The sequence below is a fragment of the Fomitiporia mediterranea genome, assembly GCF_000271605.1.
Source record: "Fomitiporia mediterranea MF3/22 unplaced genomic scaffold FOMMEscaffold_5, whole genome shotgun sequence".
Taxonomy (NCBI): Eukaryota; Fungi; Basidiomycota; class Agaricomycetes; order Hymenochaetales; family Hymenochaetaceae; genus Fomitiporia; species Fomitiporia mediterranea.
Window position 1 is genome coordinate 2,465,316 of NW_006760390.1, and position 14,287 is coordinate 2,479,602.

Here is a 14,287-nt window from a genome sequence, read left to right on the forward strand (position 1 = left end):
ATGAGCATGCCGTGTTTACTTTGCAACGTACCAAAATGAATGTGCAAAGGTCTCGCGCCCGACCCGTGAAAGGCCCGTGATTATTTGTTGAGCATTTATCCAGACGCGACTCGTTCCGCAACTTTACACGTCGCGAATTTGGTCAAGTCGGCAAGAAGCTAAGAAAGCAATATGGCCAGTTTATTGGCAAGAACCTTTCTAACGCGCACGATGGCTACTCTGACACGAAGCCGCTTGCAGCCTGTTACTTATTCCCCAGAGGGCGCCGTAACAATTTCGTACCCGACTCTCCAATCTTCACCGTTGGCATTACAGGCATCAATTGGTGCGCAACTACGATATTATAGTTAGCAATCAAGATATATCCTGATTATTGTTTTGGGTGAATTAGAAACAGCATTTGGGTCGGATCCAAATGCACTGGGAATCATTGTCGTCAAAGACCTGCCGTCAGATTATGCTGCTAAGCGGGAACGATTATTGATGTTGGTGAATCGATTTGCACGATTACCGGAGAGCTCGAAGGAGAGGTATGTGGACCCGAAGAGCCGGTATAGGTGTGTGTATTTCTATCTACCTGTTCATGACCTGCTCTTCTTATTGGCTGATCCTGACTAGCTTTGGCTGGTCGCATGGAAAGGTAACGTATGTTTACACCTTGGTCTTGTACGCAGTCCCTTTGCCTAACTGAAAGCTCTCAGGAAATTATGAACGGCAAGCCAGGTATATGCCAGATTGAAGATAATTTATTCTTGATGGTACTCATCAGCAAATAAGACACATTGAAAGGCTCATATTATGCAAATCCACTGGTTGACAGTCCAAACATGAGTGCCGAACAGAGGGATGCCTATCCGGAATACTACGGGGAAAACATCTGTGTGTAACCTTCTTCACTCTTCGTGCAGACATCGCATGAGCTTGAAATGAACAACTATTCGCAGGGCCAGCTCCAGACGAACCTGGTGTGGAAGGTTTCGAGGAAGCGTTCAAGGATCTCGGAAAGTTTATCTACAAACTTGGCAGCGAACTAGCAGCTGCGTGTCAACCCTTCGGTATGCTCTTTCCAAAGCTATTTTTTCTCATTGCACTCAGAATTTTTATTTACGTTCGGTTTAAAATAAATCAATAACAATAATAATAATAATAATAATAGCCTCCAAGCACCTTTCGGATCGTTCGCTCTCTTTACCTGAGCTTATCTCGAAGCAAACGACGAAGGCTCGCCTGCTCCACTACTTCCCACCAGAACCAGAATCGCAGGATACGACGAAACCTAAGGAGGACGAACCTATCGACAGCTGGTGTGGTTTTCATCTGGACCACTCACTTCTTACAGGTCTATGTTCAGTTGCGTGAAGTCCTAACATTTCATTCATCCTATCTTTTCCCTTGTCTTGCTTATCAAGTTATTGTTTTTGTCTTGTAGGCAATGTACCTCTCCCAAGAACCAGACCAACCCGCGAAGCTCGTACCTTCTCCCTCTCCACACTCTGGGCTCTATATCCGCTCGCGTGGCGGAACACTCACGAAGGTGTCCATCCCCACCGACTGTCTCGCCTTCCAGACTGGTGAAGCACTAGAACTCGCTACTGGCGGGAAGCTCCGCGCCACGCCTCATTGCGTTCGCGTTGGCTCGTGTAAAGGTGAAGAAGATGCAAAACGACAAGTTTCGCGTGAGACGTTCGCTCTGTTTATGCAGCCCGAGACGCACCAGCTGGTCGGACCAGACGAAACGTTCGGCCAGTTCAGTAAGAGGATATTCAATGAACATTATAAGGATAAGGAGACCGGCGTCTCTGCTGCAGCTTATTAGTTCTTTCCGATATCTTTGTTAGGTGATGAATGGTCGTTCATGTATGGTATATATATCTACGTTGCGAAGCGAAGCGAACAATGTAAAATAGGTTGTACAATTGTATGGGGATTAGACATGTGAGTCACAGTACAGGACATCTAAATACTCTAAAACGTAGTGCGTAACATACAGAACAAGCTGTAGTCGAAGCAGAATATCACGAACGCGAAAATTATAATGAGACCACGGAAAAAACTAAACATGCTGGTACAGACTTTGACAATGAAATTTGAAAATTACGTGCGTGGGTTGTTCTTCGGTGAGCCAGGCTGTAGCGCATCAGGCAAGACCGACAAAACGACAGCAGCAAGGCTATTACGCTTTGAATTAGGTGAATGTGTACGCAAATCGCTGCTATTACGAGAAGAGCGCCTGTCGTCTGAATCAGAAATGACGCTCCAGTCCTCACTTTGCGCTTCTTGGGCTTCGAGATAACTATCGGTAATACTCTGGGGTGAAGAGATTGTTGTCGAGATAGACGCGCTCGACGGACGTTGTCTCTCGCGAATCGTCTCATCCTCGTCTGCTGAGGTACTCCTGCGAGGTGCCTTGACGAGGCTCCTAGCGTACTCCAGGTCCCGATAAATGGATTCTATTGCAGTGGCTACGCCATTTTCCTAAGTAACATAAACGTAAGTTATGAGACTACTGCTTCAGATAGCAACTCACCGATCGGATCCTCTCTCCTACAAGACGTGCCTTCGCAATCTGCTTTTCATCCGTTGTCGCCAGAGTGAGAGCTTCCGATAGGGCTTCAACACTAAGCTTGCGGACACAAGAACCAACACCGAGTGCCTCGACGCGATCACCCCAGAAGTACTGATCTCCAAAGAAAGGCTTGATGACGGTCGGGATTCCCGCTCGTAAACTCGCACCCGTTGTGCCTGCACCGCCATGATGACAAGCCGCCTCTATACGTTTAAACAGCCAATCATGCGGTATGGATTTGATAGTGTATATCTGCGATGGCAGTGGCACTTCTGGCTCCGATACATCAGCTCCCTTCTTCAGGTGAAGACGATCAGACCATCCCTTCGACAAAATCGCATAGACTCCACTTCGTATGATGGCTTCGACAACACAGCGGGTCATGGCTTCCGGATCTGAGACGACGATACTCCCGAAACCAATATAGACCACTTTCTTCCCTGCTTGATGAGCTGAATCAATGAAGTCGACGAGGTCTTTCGGTGCAGACCACTTCTCAGCGCTAACATCAGCATCATCTAAGAACCAGTAACCTATGATGACGTGTAAAACGATCAGCCGCTAAACGCAATGCAAACATCAATCACTTACCCGTCACCCGAATCCACTCCGGCCAATCCAGGGGCTGCGGGACAACCGTAGGACTAAAGTTGTAAAGGAATGGTACCTTATGTGGTTCCAGTTTATCTAAGTTCGTGCTCGACATCCCGAGAGTCTCTCGTCTCCAGCGATTAATCTGTCCAGCAGTTGCCCGCCAGAAAACCTGATCGAACATTACGTATGACTGTAACAAAGCGGATTGAGAATGTGAGCGTTGAATTGGACAATATTTGGTTTTACTTACCATATAATTGTACCCTCCACCCATCTTGTGTTCAGGAACGGCGAAGGCATGAGGATATGCTCGAGTTCTCGTCCACGTCATAGTAAAAGCTCTATAATACGGAATTCGGAGTGCTTCTGCGATATGTATACCGGCCATGGCGCTCGGACTCTCTATCAGGACATCGGTACCTTTGCACGCCTCCCAGGATGTCTTCAAAAGATCATCAATCCATCCACGGAATTTCTGTATGCCCTCTTTCAAAAAGGAGACAGTGAACATGCCATTCTCCACACAGATACGCATCAGTTCAGCCGGATCGCCGCCAACATATCCAAATTCGATTCCATACGATTCGATCCAATCCTTGAATTCCCCGTGCGTCGCGATACGCACTTTATGGCCGTCAGCCATCAGGCCCTTCGCAAGAGCGATGTATGGTTGGACATCTCCTCTCGATCCTATGGTCAAGCATGTAAAGTGGAGAGGGTGACGCGGCTTGAATGTCAAGAAGGTCGATGACGTCGAAGTGAACATGACTGCTGGTAAGTCTTCAGCTGTGGAATCGGAGGGTATTCTGGGGTCCTCGTCGCCGAACAATGCAGCAGGCTCGATCTCGTCCAATAACAGTGCATCGGGTTTCGCGTTGTGTCCGTTCTGCATTTCTCCGCTAGTATCCCTAGCCTGTACGACCTCCATCTGACGTTCAAGAAGACTGACAAAGGCCCTTCTACGATCTGAGGAGTTGAATTCAAAGAACAGCTCTTCGTGACCTTTGATTATGACAACGAGCCCGACAAAGGAAAAACGGTAAGCCTTCGTCTTTTCTAACGATAGAATGTCGCGGATAGGTAGTTGCATCCTCGTCCTAGTTGCTAACGGACCGCTTGATTTGAAGCAGAAAAAATTAGTCGAGATGTATAGTCGACCATATGTAGGCAGAAGTCGGAACAAATAACCAGGGAAGTCTAAAGGCAAAGTCAGAAATCCAGTAAACTCACAACGGAAATCAAAAGAACGCACATCCCAGCAACTGCTCTTTTTCGTCGAAAGCAAACGTAGTACGGAACTTCTCGACAACATCGGGCTCCGCAACGTTCTTCGGCTCCAAAACACTAAAACCAAAGTCCGAGAGTCCACGATCTATTGTTCGCGATGAAGAGGAAGGGCCAGAGACGACTTCAAACACGCCTTTCTGTCCAATCGTCCCGAGGGATGACGAGGTCGATGTGGTAACAAAGGCGCGTCGAGGGCTTCGTAACCAATTCGGCATGCCCCACGAAGATGTCGTTCCGGAGCTTTCTCTAGACGCAATTGGGGTAAGCTCTGATGGTGGTGATGGTGGAGGAGGGTAGGTGTGGACCGTGTTTACACTCTTCATGCTGCCACTTGCTGGAACGTCAAGTTGAGAACCTTGTGTGGCAGACTCGGTCGATACGGCCGGCGGGAACTGATAACTTGACCGGCTCGAGTGAGTGCTAATGACAGAAGGTGACGAGACGAGACACCCAGGCTGTCGAAGCACCGAAGTTGACTCCTGGACCTTTGGTTGAATACTACTTTGAGTTGGAGTTGACGAAATAGGTCCACTATCAGATTGGAAGGGACGGAGAAACGACGGGAACTTTAACCCATAGCCATTCTTGTTGCTTTGCTCAGCTTGTATCGATCCGGCTCGGTCGCTTGAGGCTGCTGCATGTGTTGTGTCATGAACAACTTCATTGATAGGCGGTATGCCGTGGGAGAATGGTTTATACTTCTTGACAGCATCTCGTATCTGGTCCAACGCTGCGGAGACGTTGTGGAAATATGCAAAGAAGTACGAGTCGTAGGATCCAACGGATGGCTTTTCCTCCTGATCGATGACTTTGACCTCAATTGTCTCGCTGAAATCCATAGCAGATGATCGGTCAACGTCTACGATTACCGAGTATGGAATAGCGATCTGTGAACGGGCGGTTTGAATTAGCTTTAAATTATGTCCAAGAGAAGTGACGTACCTTGACGCTCTCTCCAACATTCTGCGCTTTGAAAATAACCTTGCGAATGGCTTTTACCCATTCGTCGCGACTCGGTACCGAATCTGCCATAATGGTGATTACCTTCTGATTCGTGCGTATCCTGAAGCTCTTCTCCTGCATCGTTTCGCACGAAATCGCGTATCGTAAGTCGACCACACCGTGCGGGAAATAGGGATCCTAACAGGAAATTAGATTCTGAACATATGAAGATATATTCGGCTTACAGAAGACGACTGATACCAGGACAGGACGTCGTTCTTGAGAACAAACCAATGCTTGACCCATCGTTTAGTCCGTTGTGTCTTCTTGTTTAGCGAACCCGACTTCAGCACTTGATCTTCACGAGAAGGCAGGTGTGCGAAAAAGCATAAGTGTGAGTTCGTCAAATACATGTAACCCTGAAGAACTAAATAGTAACGTTAGCATTTGGACTGGCATGCCGTAAAATTAACGTACGGATCGAACGGAGCAACCAGCATGGTATTTCTATAAAGGCATTATCGTAAGTAATTCTACAAATGTTACAATAAATGTGGCGGTACCTGCAACAACTTCATTGATCTCAGCTATCCCGAACACGTCTTTGAGCTTCTCGGCAAGCATCGTCCGCCGCTTGACGCGTACAGTCGCAAGACTGGAACTTCTAGTCATTTGAGTGCGACGCAATTGCGCAATGCGATCCAATTTATCGACCGCAGGGTATCGCGCAGCTGCAATCTGATCGCCATTATAAGGAACCTCTTCAATGGCGTCTGGTGATCGTGTTTCAATGGGCGTAGTCTCAAAGTCTTCGTCTTCATCGGATACATCCCCGTCTTCTTCCTCACTCGAAGGAAGTGGAGAAAAGTAGCCCGTTTCCTTCCCCTTCCCTTTCACTGTCCCTGTTGTCATAGGCGAGTCGTATTTGCGGGAGCGAGCAATGGGCCTGTAGATCGTGTGTATGGAAGACGCGAGCGGAGGGCCTGACCGCAGCACATTAGTTACCGCTCTATACTGCGCACCGTGACAGACGTCATTCCCACCTGATTGTTCCTCCTCACTGCTGTCAGAATTCGCACCCGTAGGCGGAATAGCCTCATCATCGTTCTCGGGCTCATCTGTCCAAGGCAGGGCTTGAATTGCCTGGATGAGCGTTTGAGTCCCGGCACGCATCTGTAAAGCACGCATGACTATGAGCTGCATGAACGTGCAGGGAAGAGCCAAGGGCGACTTACGGAGCTAAAAGTCTTAATTGCCTCTAGCGAGGGGCGGTGCGGTGGTGAAGCCGGTGGCGAAGGTGAATGCGGACGGATGAACGGGGAATCGTCGAGGCCAAGAGATGTTCGGCGCACATTGGACGACGAACGCGGTAAAGTAGGTCTGGAAGGACTGGTACGCCTCTCATCTGAGTAAATCAATATAAATACAAAGTGAGCTCTTATTTCCGGACAATGTGTGGAAGCGGAGGACAATGACTTCTCGTCAGAGAATATTTGACTGCTGCCCCCCGATCCAGCAACAACAAACTTGATTGCATACCTGAGCTACCGTCCGTCGATTCTCGCCCCTTTCCTTTACTCTTTCTGCCTAAGCTTAGAAAGCGACGCGGGTTCGCTGAGGGTAGACTCATAGTGAGTCCGCTTCCGCCTTGTTGTTGCTGAGACGGCGGACTAGTGTCCCGCCTTAGACTTGGATTGGATCCAAGGATGGTACTCCCAAGTTTCGCTGCCGTCTGCTTGATGGCTGTCGTGGCTTTGGGCACGCTAGGGGCGCGTACACGCGTTGAGGAGTGCCCTTCGGGCTGATTGCCGGATTGCTCGAGTCCGAGCGCTTGCAGGGATGTGTCGACACTTGTACCTCTAACTGGATTCTGCAAAGGTGGTTCCGGGACCTCATCCGACATCGTAGCAGCAGAGAGAGGACGCGTAACAAGCTCGTCGAGGTCAGTGTACAGGTCTACAGGAGGTGTTCTGGTTGGTGAACAATGCACAGCGATCCTACATAGGCAGGTAATTCCCACATTATGTCATCAACATAAGTTTATCACATTCTTGGCGATTCAGTCACCAGTGTGAAAGCTTTCAAAGTAGCGTTGGACTGGCACGGAAAGAACAAGTTTAAACAAAGATTGTTTCATTAAATTTCATTGATATCCATCCGGTTTCTACATAAGTGTCCTACTTAAAAAGGCGCCTGTCCTCTTCGTCAGCTTTGGTGAGTACGGAACCAACTTGCGTCGGCTGTTCAGGTGTCGCAATTTATGATGTAGTGTGGGTTATAAAGATAAACTGCGCTGCTTCTTCGGCGTGAATTTCACCCTCGGTATGTGCAGCAACTACGAGAAACAGACAGTGGGTTAGTCAAGCCCCCACGCTAATGTCACCTGATTGGCGCACCTAACAAGGTATGGTACTATGGAGAGGAACAGGCAGACGAAGCTTGCCCAGAATAGCCAGAGTGACGCACCCGCGGACACAGTAATGCCGAGTGGAGTCGACACGCCAGAGCCGGAGTTCGTTAGCTGAACGATACAAGTCAGTCAGGATTTATTATGCAGGCCACAATGACTAACGATAGCTTTGTTTATGCCTTCTGTTTTGTTCACCAGAACCGTCCAGATCACTACACCGATGAACAAGAGACCAGAGCCGAAGATTGCAAATAAAGTAGAGAGCATATACGTGTACGTCCGCTTCGGAATGCCGCTATAGGCGTTTGTGCGATTAGACGCGGAAGCATATGAATTAACACCGATCACTCACGTGAACATGGCGAGTGCTGCGCAGATACTGCCCAACAGAAGTAGGTAGTAAGCTGCCCTAGAAAATTCACCAAGATAATGCGAATTTGTAAAGGTATAAATATCGGGTACGAAAGCCCTCGTCAGGCTTGGAAACTTGGTGGGCATGTCGGCGAGGACGGCATCATACGGCTGAAGCTGGAGTGCTGTTGTGTGGTTTGAACAAATGCCTTGAGTCCCATTCATGTAACCACAGAACGAGTATAGTCCAAACTTGTACAATTGGCGAAGTCCCTGGCCCTGTCCCAAAGGCGCTGTTGCATTAGTAGCATACAAACCCTCAACGGGATCGCCAGTTGCACTCTGCAAGGCATCACTTGAAGAAATTTTAATCGGCGAGCAAATGACCCAATAGGGTATTAACCTACCCATAGGCGGACATGTTCACATTGATCTGAAATCATATTGTCAATGGAATCCATTGAGCAAACTTAAAGTGGAGTTGCTGACCATGGACAAGCCTCTCGGAACAGTTGACGTATTGATTTGGCCGACCTGAAGGATGCTAAGGACTTATTGTGCCGTAACTGTAGCTCAAAAGCTTACATGGGCGAAGATTATAAGCAATACAGAGACGAAGCTTTCGTACAAAATAGGACTGTCAGCAAACGATTGGGGAGGATGGCCGGTTTTAAGGAAGGACGTACGACAGAACGGTTGCGGCTCCAATACATAATTCACCGCGCAAGCGCATAATGGGAAGAAAGGGTCGCTTGGAATCAAGGTGAAGGGAGAAAGATATAAAGCACCGTACGTTCTATATCGCAACTTCACTTGTGGGGCAGCCGCGTGTCGTTCATACACCTGCTGCCAGTGCACGACACACGGCGAGCACGCTCAAATTGTCATCTGCAGCAAGCCTGCGAAACGCGAGGCACGTGCCAAGCCGTTACACGAGGCGGACCCCGGACACTGAGACAGACTTGACCAAACACAGCCTCCGGGACACTCTGGGCGGCACATTACGCGATGCCTAGCGCCGACTGGGCGAACAACGCTCGCACGACGGTGTCCACTTTCCCTTTCGCCTCTTCGTATCCTTCCCAACTCTCATCGCTCAACCTCTTGTCCTTCCGTTCTCCTGGTACTTACTTACTTCAATATCTTTCTGACGAAAGGTAGCAGGTATCTATACGCGACCATCTGACTCGTCATCATGCTGGTCCAACGTCTTCTTAGCGCGGCTCTCTTTGCTTCTTCGGCGTTTGCCATTTCCAAGGTCTCTCGTGCAGGCCGTTACCTCTACACAGACGATGGAAACCGTTTCTACATCAAAGGTGTCGCATACCAGGAGCAAGGCAAGTGTACTTCAGCATCTTTACCGAATTGCGTATTTTTCGGTTTCCCATCTTTGTTTTGTGGCACCTTACTGACCGACATCTACCTTTGCAGGTGTCGTTAATACCGACCCAAATGCACCTTTCTCTGAGCCTAGCACTTTCATTGACCCGTTGTCGGATGGCTCTGCCTGCTCTCGTGACCTTCCGTTCTTGCAACAGCTGGGTGTCAACACGATTCGTGTGTACAGCGTCAACTCTTCACTCAACCATGACGCTTGTATGAGTGCGTTGAGTGGCGCTGGCATTTACACCATGTGAGCTTTCTGTAGCACTCGTGACAATGAAGTGTTCTCAACGGCGACTTAGCATCGACCTGTCTCTTCCTCTGAATGGCTCCATTGACCGCTCTTCGCCCGCCTGGACAACAAACTTGCTTGACTTATACATAGGCACCATCGATGCTTTCGCAAAATATGACAATGTTTTGGCATAGTGAGCTGCACATATTTACTCGATTTCTGCTCGCCTTTTGACGTTCTGCTACAGCAATGTTGGCAACGAGGTCATCACGTCTGCCAACGAGACGGCAACGGCGCCGTTCATAAAAGGTATGGACTCCCGTAATGCCAAGACAATCGTTGACGCTTGTTGCTGTAGCTGCTGCGCGTGACATCAAGGCATACCTGTAAGTGGTACCACCTACAAGCGTTACGGCACAGTTGGTCGCTCACGCTCGTGATTTAGAAAATCTAAAAATCTAAACATACTCGTGGGATACGCAGCAATCGATGCTGACCGTTCTTGGTTGGATCCTCTCGCGAACTTCTTCTCCTGTGACTCCGACGCGGATTCATTAGATATTTTCGGATTGAACAACTAGTAAGCCCACTCACTAGTTCTGCACGTACTTTATTAACCATCTATTCGCAGTGAGTGGTGCGGTAACGACAACTTCGAGTCGGCATACGCCGACGTTGAGGGTCACTTCGCCGGTTACAATATCCCAGCGTATTTCAGCGAATACGGATGCATCACGTCGCCACCTCGTCTATGGACAGAAGTCCAGGCCCTCTTTTCGACTCAGATGTCTCCAGTCTGGTCCGGGGGTAATTGTTTTACTTTTTATTTTTCGCATTTCTAATAGACCTCTAAATCGCGATTTCTATTTTATTCAGGAATCGCTTTCTCGTATTTCCCGGCTCAGTCCGACCAAGGACAATTTGGTATGGTCACTATAAGCGGCAATACTGTGACACCGAACGACGATTTCACTCGACTTGCCCAGCAGTACGGAAATGCGACGGGCCCGAATACTCCAACGCAGAGCGGAGCTGGTTCAACACAGTTCCCAGCGTGTCCAGCGCAAAACTCTTCATTCTTCGCTTCGACAACTCTACCGCCAACACCCAATGACACTGCTTGCGCATGTGTTGTCAACTCGTTGAGTTGTCAATTCACGCCCCAAACGACCAACACCACTGTTCTGGTTGGTGACTTGTTGAACACTGTAAGTTACTCTATTTTATGCTTCATTCTATTACACGTTACTAATGCGTTACACATCTTTCTGTAGGCTTGCGGTCTCCTCGGTCAGAATGGGGGTACCTGCAATGATATCGCTGGAAGTGGTTCATCTGGTTCCTATGGCCGTATGGCATTCTGTGATCCTGCATCCAAGCTGTCGTTTGTCATGACACAGTTCTACGAGGCAACGAGCAGGAACGCTGCTTCTTGTGACTTTGCTGGAAATGCAACTGTCAACAGCAGGGCGCCTAGCAATACTAATGACGAGAACAATGCTGTCAGCTCTTGCCTTGCCAATACGGATGTAACCTTCACGCCTACAGCTCCTGCTGGTGGCTCGTCAGGCGGTGGCGGGTCTGGAGGGTCGGGTTCGTCGACCACTTCTCCAAGCAGTGCCTTGGGCCACACTACATTCTTGGCGGACTTGAAAACCGGGACACTGGGAACAGGCCTGCTACTTTCCGTTATGGTAGCAACGGGCTTCTGGACCCTTGCATGACCGCCCTGACGCAGTATGAACGGATGACGAAACCCGATGTGACTCTACAAATTTCCTGCAATTGGCTTCTGACAGACCCTTTTTCTTTTTGCACACTATCTATACCTGACATTCTATTCTGAGCTTTCGGACAGTACCATCGTAGGTTGACTAGTAATATGAACGTCCACGTCCATTCTTTTTGATTTTGAATTTGTTTCTGGTACTGTTGTTGGTAATTTTGAAATGTACGGACGCTCCCACGGTAGCGTGCGTTGCGTGGGAATTGATAAAAGTCGCGTGTTTGTCACTCTTCTGTCTCAAAGTGAAACGGTCACCACTCTCAAGCGTCTTCTCTTCTACCGCGACTGCTGATTGCAGAGGCAACAATGGCTTCCCCTGGTGCTGCTGCTATCCCTCTGCCTCAGGACAAATGGGCTGCTGAAGGCAATGGTGTGTCTCTTGCTGATGCAGATGGCCATGACCCAGCAGGCGCCGCTCCGCTGCACGACAGCGGGTCGGCTCCTCCAGTGGATCCTCCAGGCGACTATCGTTCTGAACCGCCGTCCGCTGGCGGACCTAAATCCGCGTCTTCATACAGAGAAAAACAGATAAAGGTGCTTAGCTCTCTTGTTCTTATTGCCCTCTTCTCCATGCGCGGCGCGACCATCTCTGGAAGGCTGTCTTGATCTTCTCTGCCCCTTGGGCGTGTTTCTGGGCGCTCATTATGGTCTTGGTTACATATGGCGAATTCTTTGTTTACACCTTGTTTCTTCAGCCTAACAAAGTCTATATCGGCGGTCTGCCCGAACATACGCGTCGTGAGGACCTCCAGAGTTGTTTCGGAAAAATCGGCGAGATTGTGAACATTGAACTCAAGTCAGTACATGTCCCCTTTTATTTTTTTGCACGGCCTCTGACCCTAAGTTTGTACCTTTGTACATAGGCTGGGCTACGGCTTTGTGGTAGGTTCTTTACTTCATCGTCTTTTATCCTCTCAGTCGTTCATTGTCATCGCAGGAGTTCGAGACTAGGGAAGCTGCCGAGGAAAGCGTAGCCAAGTATCATGAAGGTTTTTTCATGGGTAACAAAATTAGAGTTGAGATGTCCCATGGCGGTGGTCGCACGGCAAAGTACAACGGTGATCCTGGTGCTTGTTTCAAATGTGGAATGACTGGCCATTGGGCGAGGTAGGTGGTATTCGAAGGCATTTGCATTGTTCCGGGCCAGGCTGAAAGCAGTATCTCTAGGGAGTGTCCCAATCACTCTGCCCATGGGTATGTATCTTTCCTTCCTCATCCGCGACTTTCACCTAATGTCCATTTTAGTCCTGGACCACGCAGGCCAGGTCATTTCGCTGATCCTGCTTCTCGTGATTATCCTCCGCCTCCAAGGGACTATCCGTATCGTGAAGACTATGGCGGGCGTTATCCACCAAAGGACCCTCGCTACGCCTATGATTACCCACCACCTCCGTCTCGTGATTACAGAAGACCTCCTACGCCTCCAAGGGACTATCGAGACTATCCTCCTGCATCTCGTGCTCCAAGAGACTATGATGACTACAGAATGAGGCCACCACCTGGTGCTCCGCCTCGGTCATACTACCCTGGTGAACCTCCATACTCCCGTGGATATGAAGCTCGTGAATTCGAGAGAGGCGGAGTGGAAAGGAGGGGTGCGGGTGTGCCTCCTGCCGACAGGTACCCGCCGTATGGCGGTCCACCTCGGCCGCGCACTCCACCTGGTCCTCCACCTCCTCGTGCGCGCGACGATTACGACAGACCACCTCCAAGGTACGCCCAGGGAAATACGTATTTTATATAATTATTGACTCTATTTGAAAGGGATTACGCGGCGGGTGATTATCGAGGACGCCCAACCACGCCTCCGTTGCCTCCCGCGGCTGCGGTACCTCCAGCAGCCAGGTATGGCGACTATCCGCCTCGCGGTGGGAGCGAAGTTCCGGGACCACGGTACCGGTACGTTTGTTATGCTTTATACTCTCGTTCATTACCTTACTCGCCATCTAGCCGTCGCTCGCAAAGTCCCCCGCCAAGGTCTGGCGGCTCAAACTACCGCTCTGGGCCCTATCCTGCTGATCATAGCTCTGACACCCCTGGTTATCCTCCAACCAGTGCTCCTTACAACGGTTCAGCTAGCTACTCTTCCAATGGCTATTCCGCTGCGGGTGCTCCACCACGAAGCGGCGGAAGCATGAGGGACAGAGACTACCCTCCGCGGAACGGTGCTGAGCCTGTTGGCTATACAAGGCGTGCTTAGGTGCCTTGAGGGATTTGCTTTGTCTTGAGTCTGCTAGGACCTACTAAGGCCGTCCCTCCAGTCCGCTTCAGCTACCTATCAGTTAAAATCCCTTGCTTGTTTAAAATGTCGTCGTCTATCTCTCTTTTCGTTCTCTAAAAATGTGCTCAACGAACTACGGTGCATGGGCAATCTCTACGTTTCTGTGCCTTGCTCTTAGCCTCTTAGTTGTCGCATACATAGTCCGTCTGTTTTTACGTTGCGTTTATGACGTCATTCCGTTGCGATCACGTGTTCTATTCAATCTGTTGCGTTTACATCTCCGACCGAAAACTGGTCTCCTGTCTGCGATAGTCAAAAAGGCGGTAACATCTTCATGATATGCCTTGACTGGGTTAAGTGGGCCCAATGAACTTTGGACAAGTAGCCTACAGCTTCGGCGACCCATCTTATCTGACGAACCTAATAGTCTCATGTCTTACCATATTCAAGAAGTCCTTCACAGTTGCTGAATCGATCACAAATGACAATTTTATGGTCAGGTGCTTGACAAT

At 49.3% G+C, this 14,287-nt stretch overlaps 5 protein-coding genes across 5 annotated transcripts; 3 read left to right on the top strand and 2 right to left on the bottom strand.

Moving 5' to 3' along the window:
* Positions 1 to 210: 210 nt before the first annotated feature.
* FOMMEDRAFT_84091 (Clavaminate synthase-like protein) lies at positions 211 to 1,816 on the top strand (the record flags this gene model as incomplete). The annotated part of the gene is made up of 8 exons (XM_007265806.1): positions 211 to 325; positions 392 to 557; positions 619 to 640; positions 702 to 723; positions 778 to 879; positions 945 to 1,055; positions 1,157 to 1,350; positions 1,430 to 1,816. The coding sequence occupies 8 exons, from the start codon at positions 211 to 213 to the stop codon at positions 1,814 to 1,816; spliced, it is 1,119 nt and encodes a 372-aa protein (XP_007265868.1).
* A 278-nt stretch (positions 1,817 to 2,094) lies between these two features.
* FOMMEDRAFT_84154 (UDP-Glycosyltransferase/glycogen phosphorylase) lies at positions 2,095 to 6,061 on the bottom strand (the record flags this gene model as incomplete). The annotated part of the gene is made up of 10 exons (XM_007265807.1): positions 2,095 to 2,475; positions 2,528 to 3,099; positions 3,158 to 3,350; positions 3,411 to 4,357; positions 4,413 to 4,867; positions 4,925 to 5,334; positions 5,390 to 5,587; positions 5,635 to 5,816; positions 5,867 to 5,896; positions 5,953 to 6,061. 10 exons carry the CDS (start codon positions 6,059 to 6,061, stop codon positions 2,095 to 2,097), a joined length of 3,477 nt encoding a protein of 1,158 aa, XP_007265869.1.
* A 1,458-nt stretch (positions 6,062 to 7,519) lies between these two features.
* On the bottom strand, positions 7,520 to 9,011 carry FOMMEDRAFT_140274 (uncharacterized protein). The gene is made up of 8 exons (XM_007265808.1): positions 8,837 to 9,011; positions 8,736 to 8,769; positions 8,636 to 8,684; positions 8,558 to 8,579; positions 8,152 to 8,505; positions 7,962 to 8,094; positions 7,786 to 7,910; positions 7,520 to 7,724 (listed from the first exon to the last, which is right to left on the bottom strand). The coding sequence occupies exons 1-8, from the start codon at positions 8,881 to 8,883 to the stop codon at positions 7,703 to 7,705; spliced, it is 786 nt and encodes a 261-aa protein (XP_007265870.1). The 5' UTR covers positions 8,884 to 9,011; the 3' UTR covers positions 7,520 to 7,702.
* A 180-nt stretch (positions 9,012 to 9,191) lies between these two features.
* Positions 9,192 to 11,733, top strand: FOMMEDRAFT_121924 (glycoside hydrolase family 72 protein). The gene is made up of 9 exons (XM_007265809.1): positions 9,192 to 9,487; positions 9,582 to 9,783; positions 9,836 to 9,961; positions 10,016 to 10,077; positions 10,127 to 10,154; positions 10,214 to 10,348; positions 10,400 to 10,575; positions 10,645 to 10,976; positions 11,043 to 11,733. Exons 1-9 carry the CDS (start codon positions 9,346 to 9,348, stop codon positions 11,490 to 11,492), a joined length of 1,653 nt encoding a protein of 550 aa, XP_007265871.1. The 5' UTR covers positions 9,192 to 9,345; the 3' UTR covers positions 11,493 to 11,733.
* An 85-nt stretch (positions 11,734 to 11,818) lies between these two features.
* FOMMEDRAFT_140276 (RNA-binding domain-containing protein) lies at positions 11,819 to 14,041 on the top strand. The gene is made up of 8 exons (XM_007265810.1): positions 11,819 to 12,088; positions 12,250 to 12,350; positions 12,418 to 12,436; positions 12,492 to 12,661; positions 12,722 to 12,748; positions 12,800 to 13,267; positions 13,319 to 13,453; positions 13,505 to 14,041. The coding sequence occupies exons 1-8, from the start codon at positions 11,861 to 11,863 to the stop codon at positions 13,752 to 13,754; spliced, it is 1,398 nt and encodes a 465-aa protein (XP_007265872.1). The 5' UTR covers positions 11,819 to 11,860; the 3' UTR covers positions 13,755 to 14,041.
* The last annotated feature ends 246 nt before the right edge of the window (positions 14,042 to 14,287 follow it).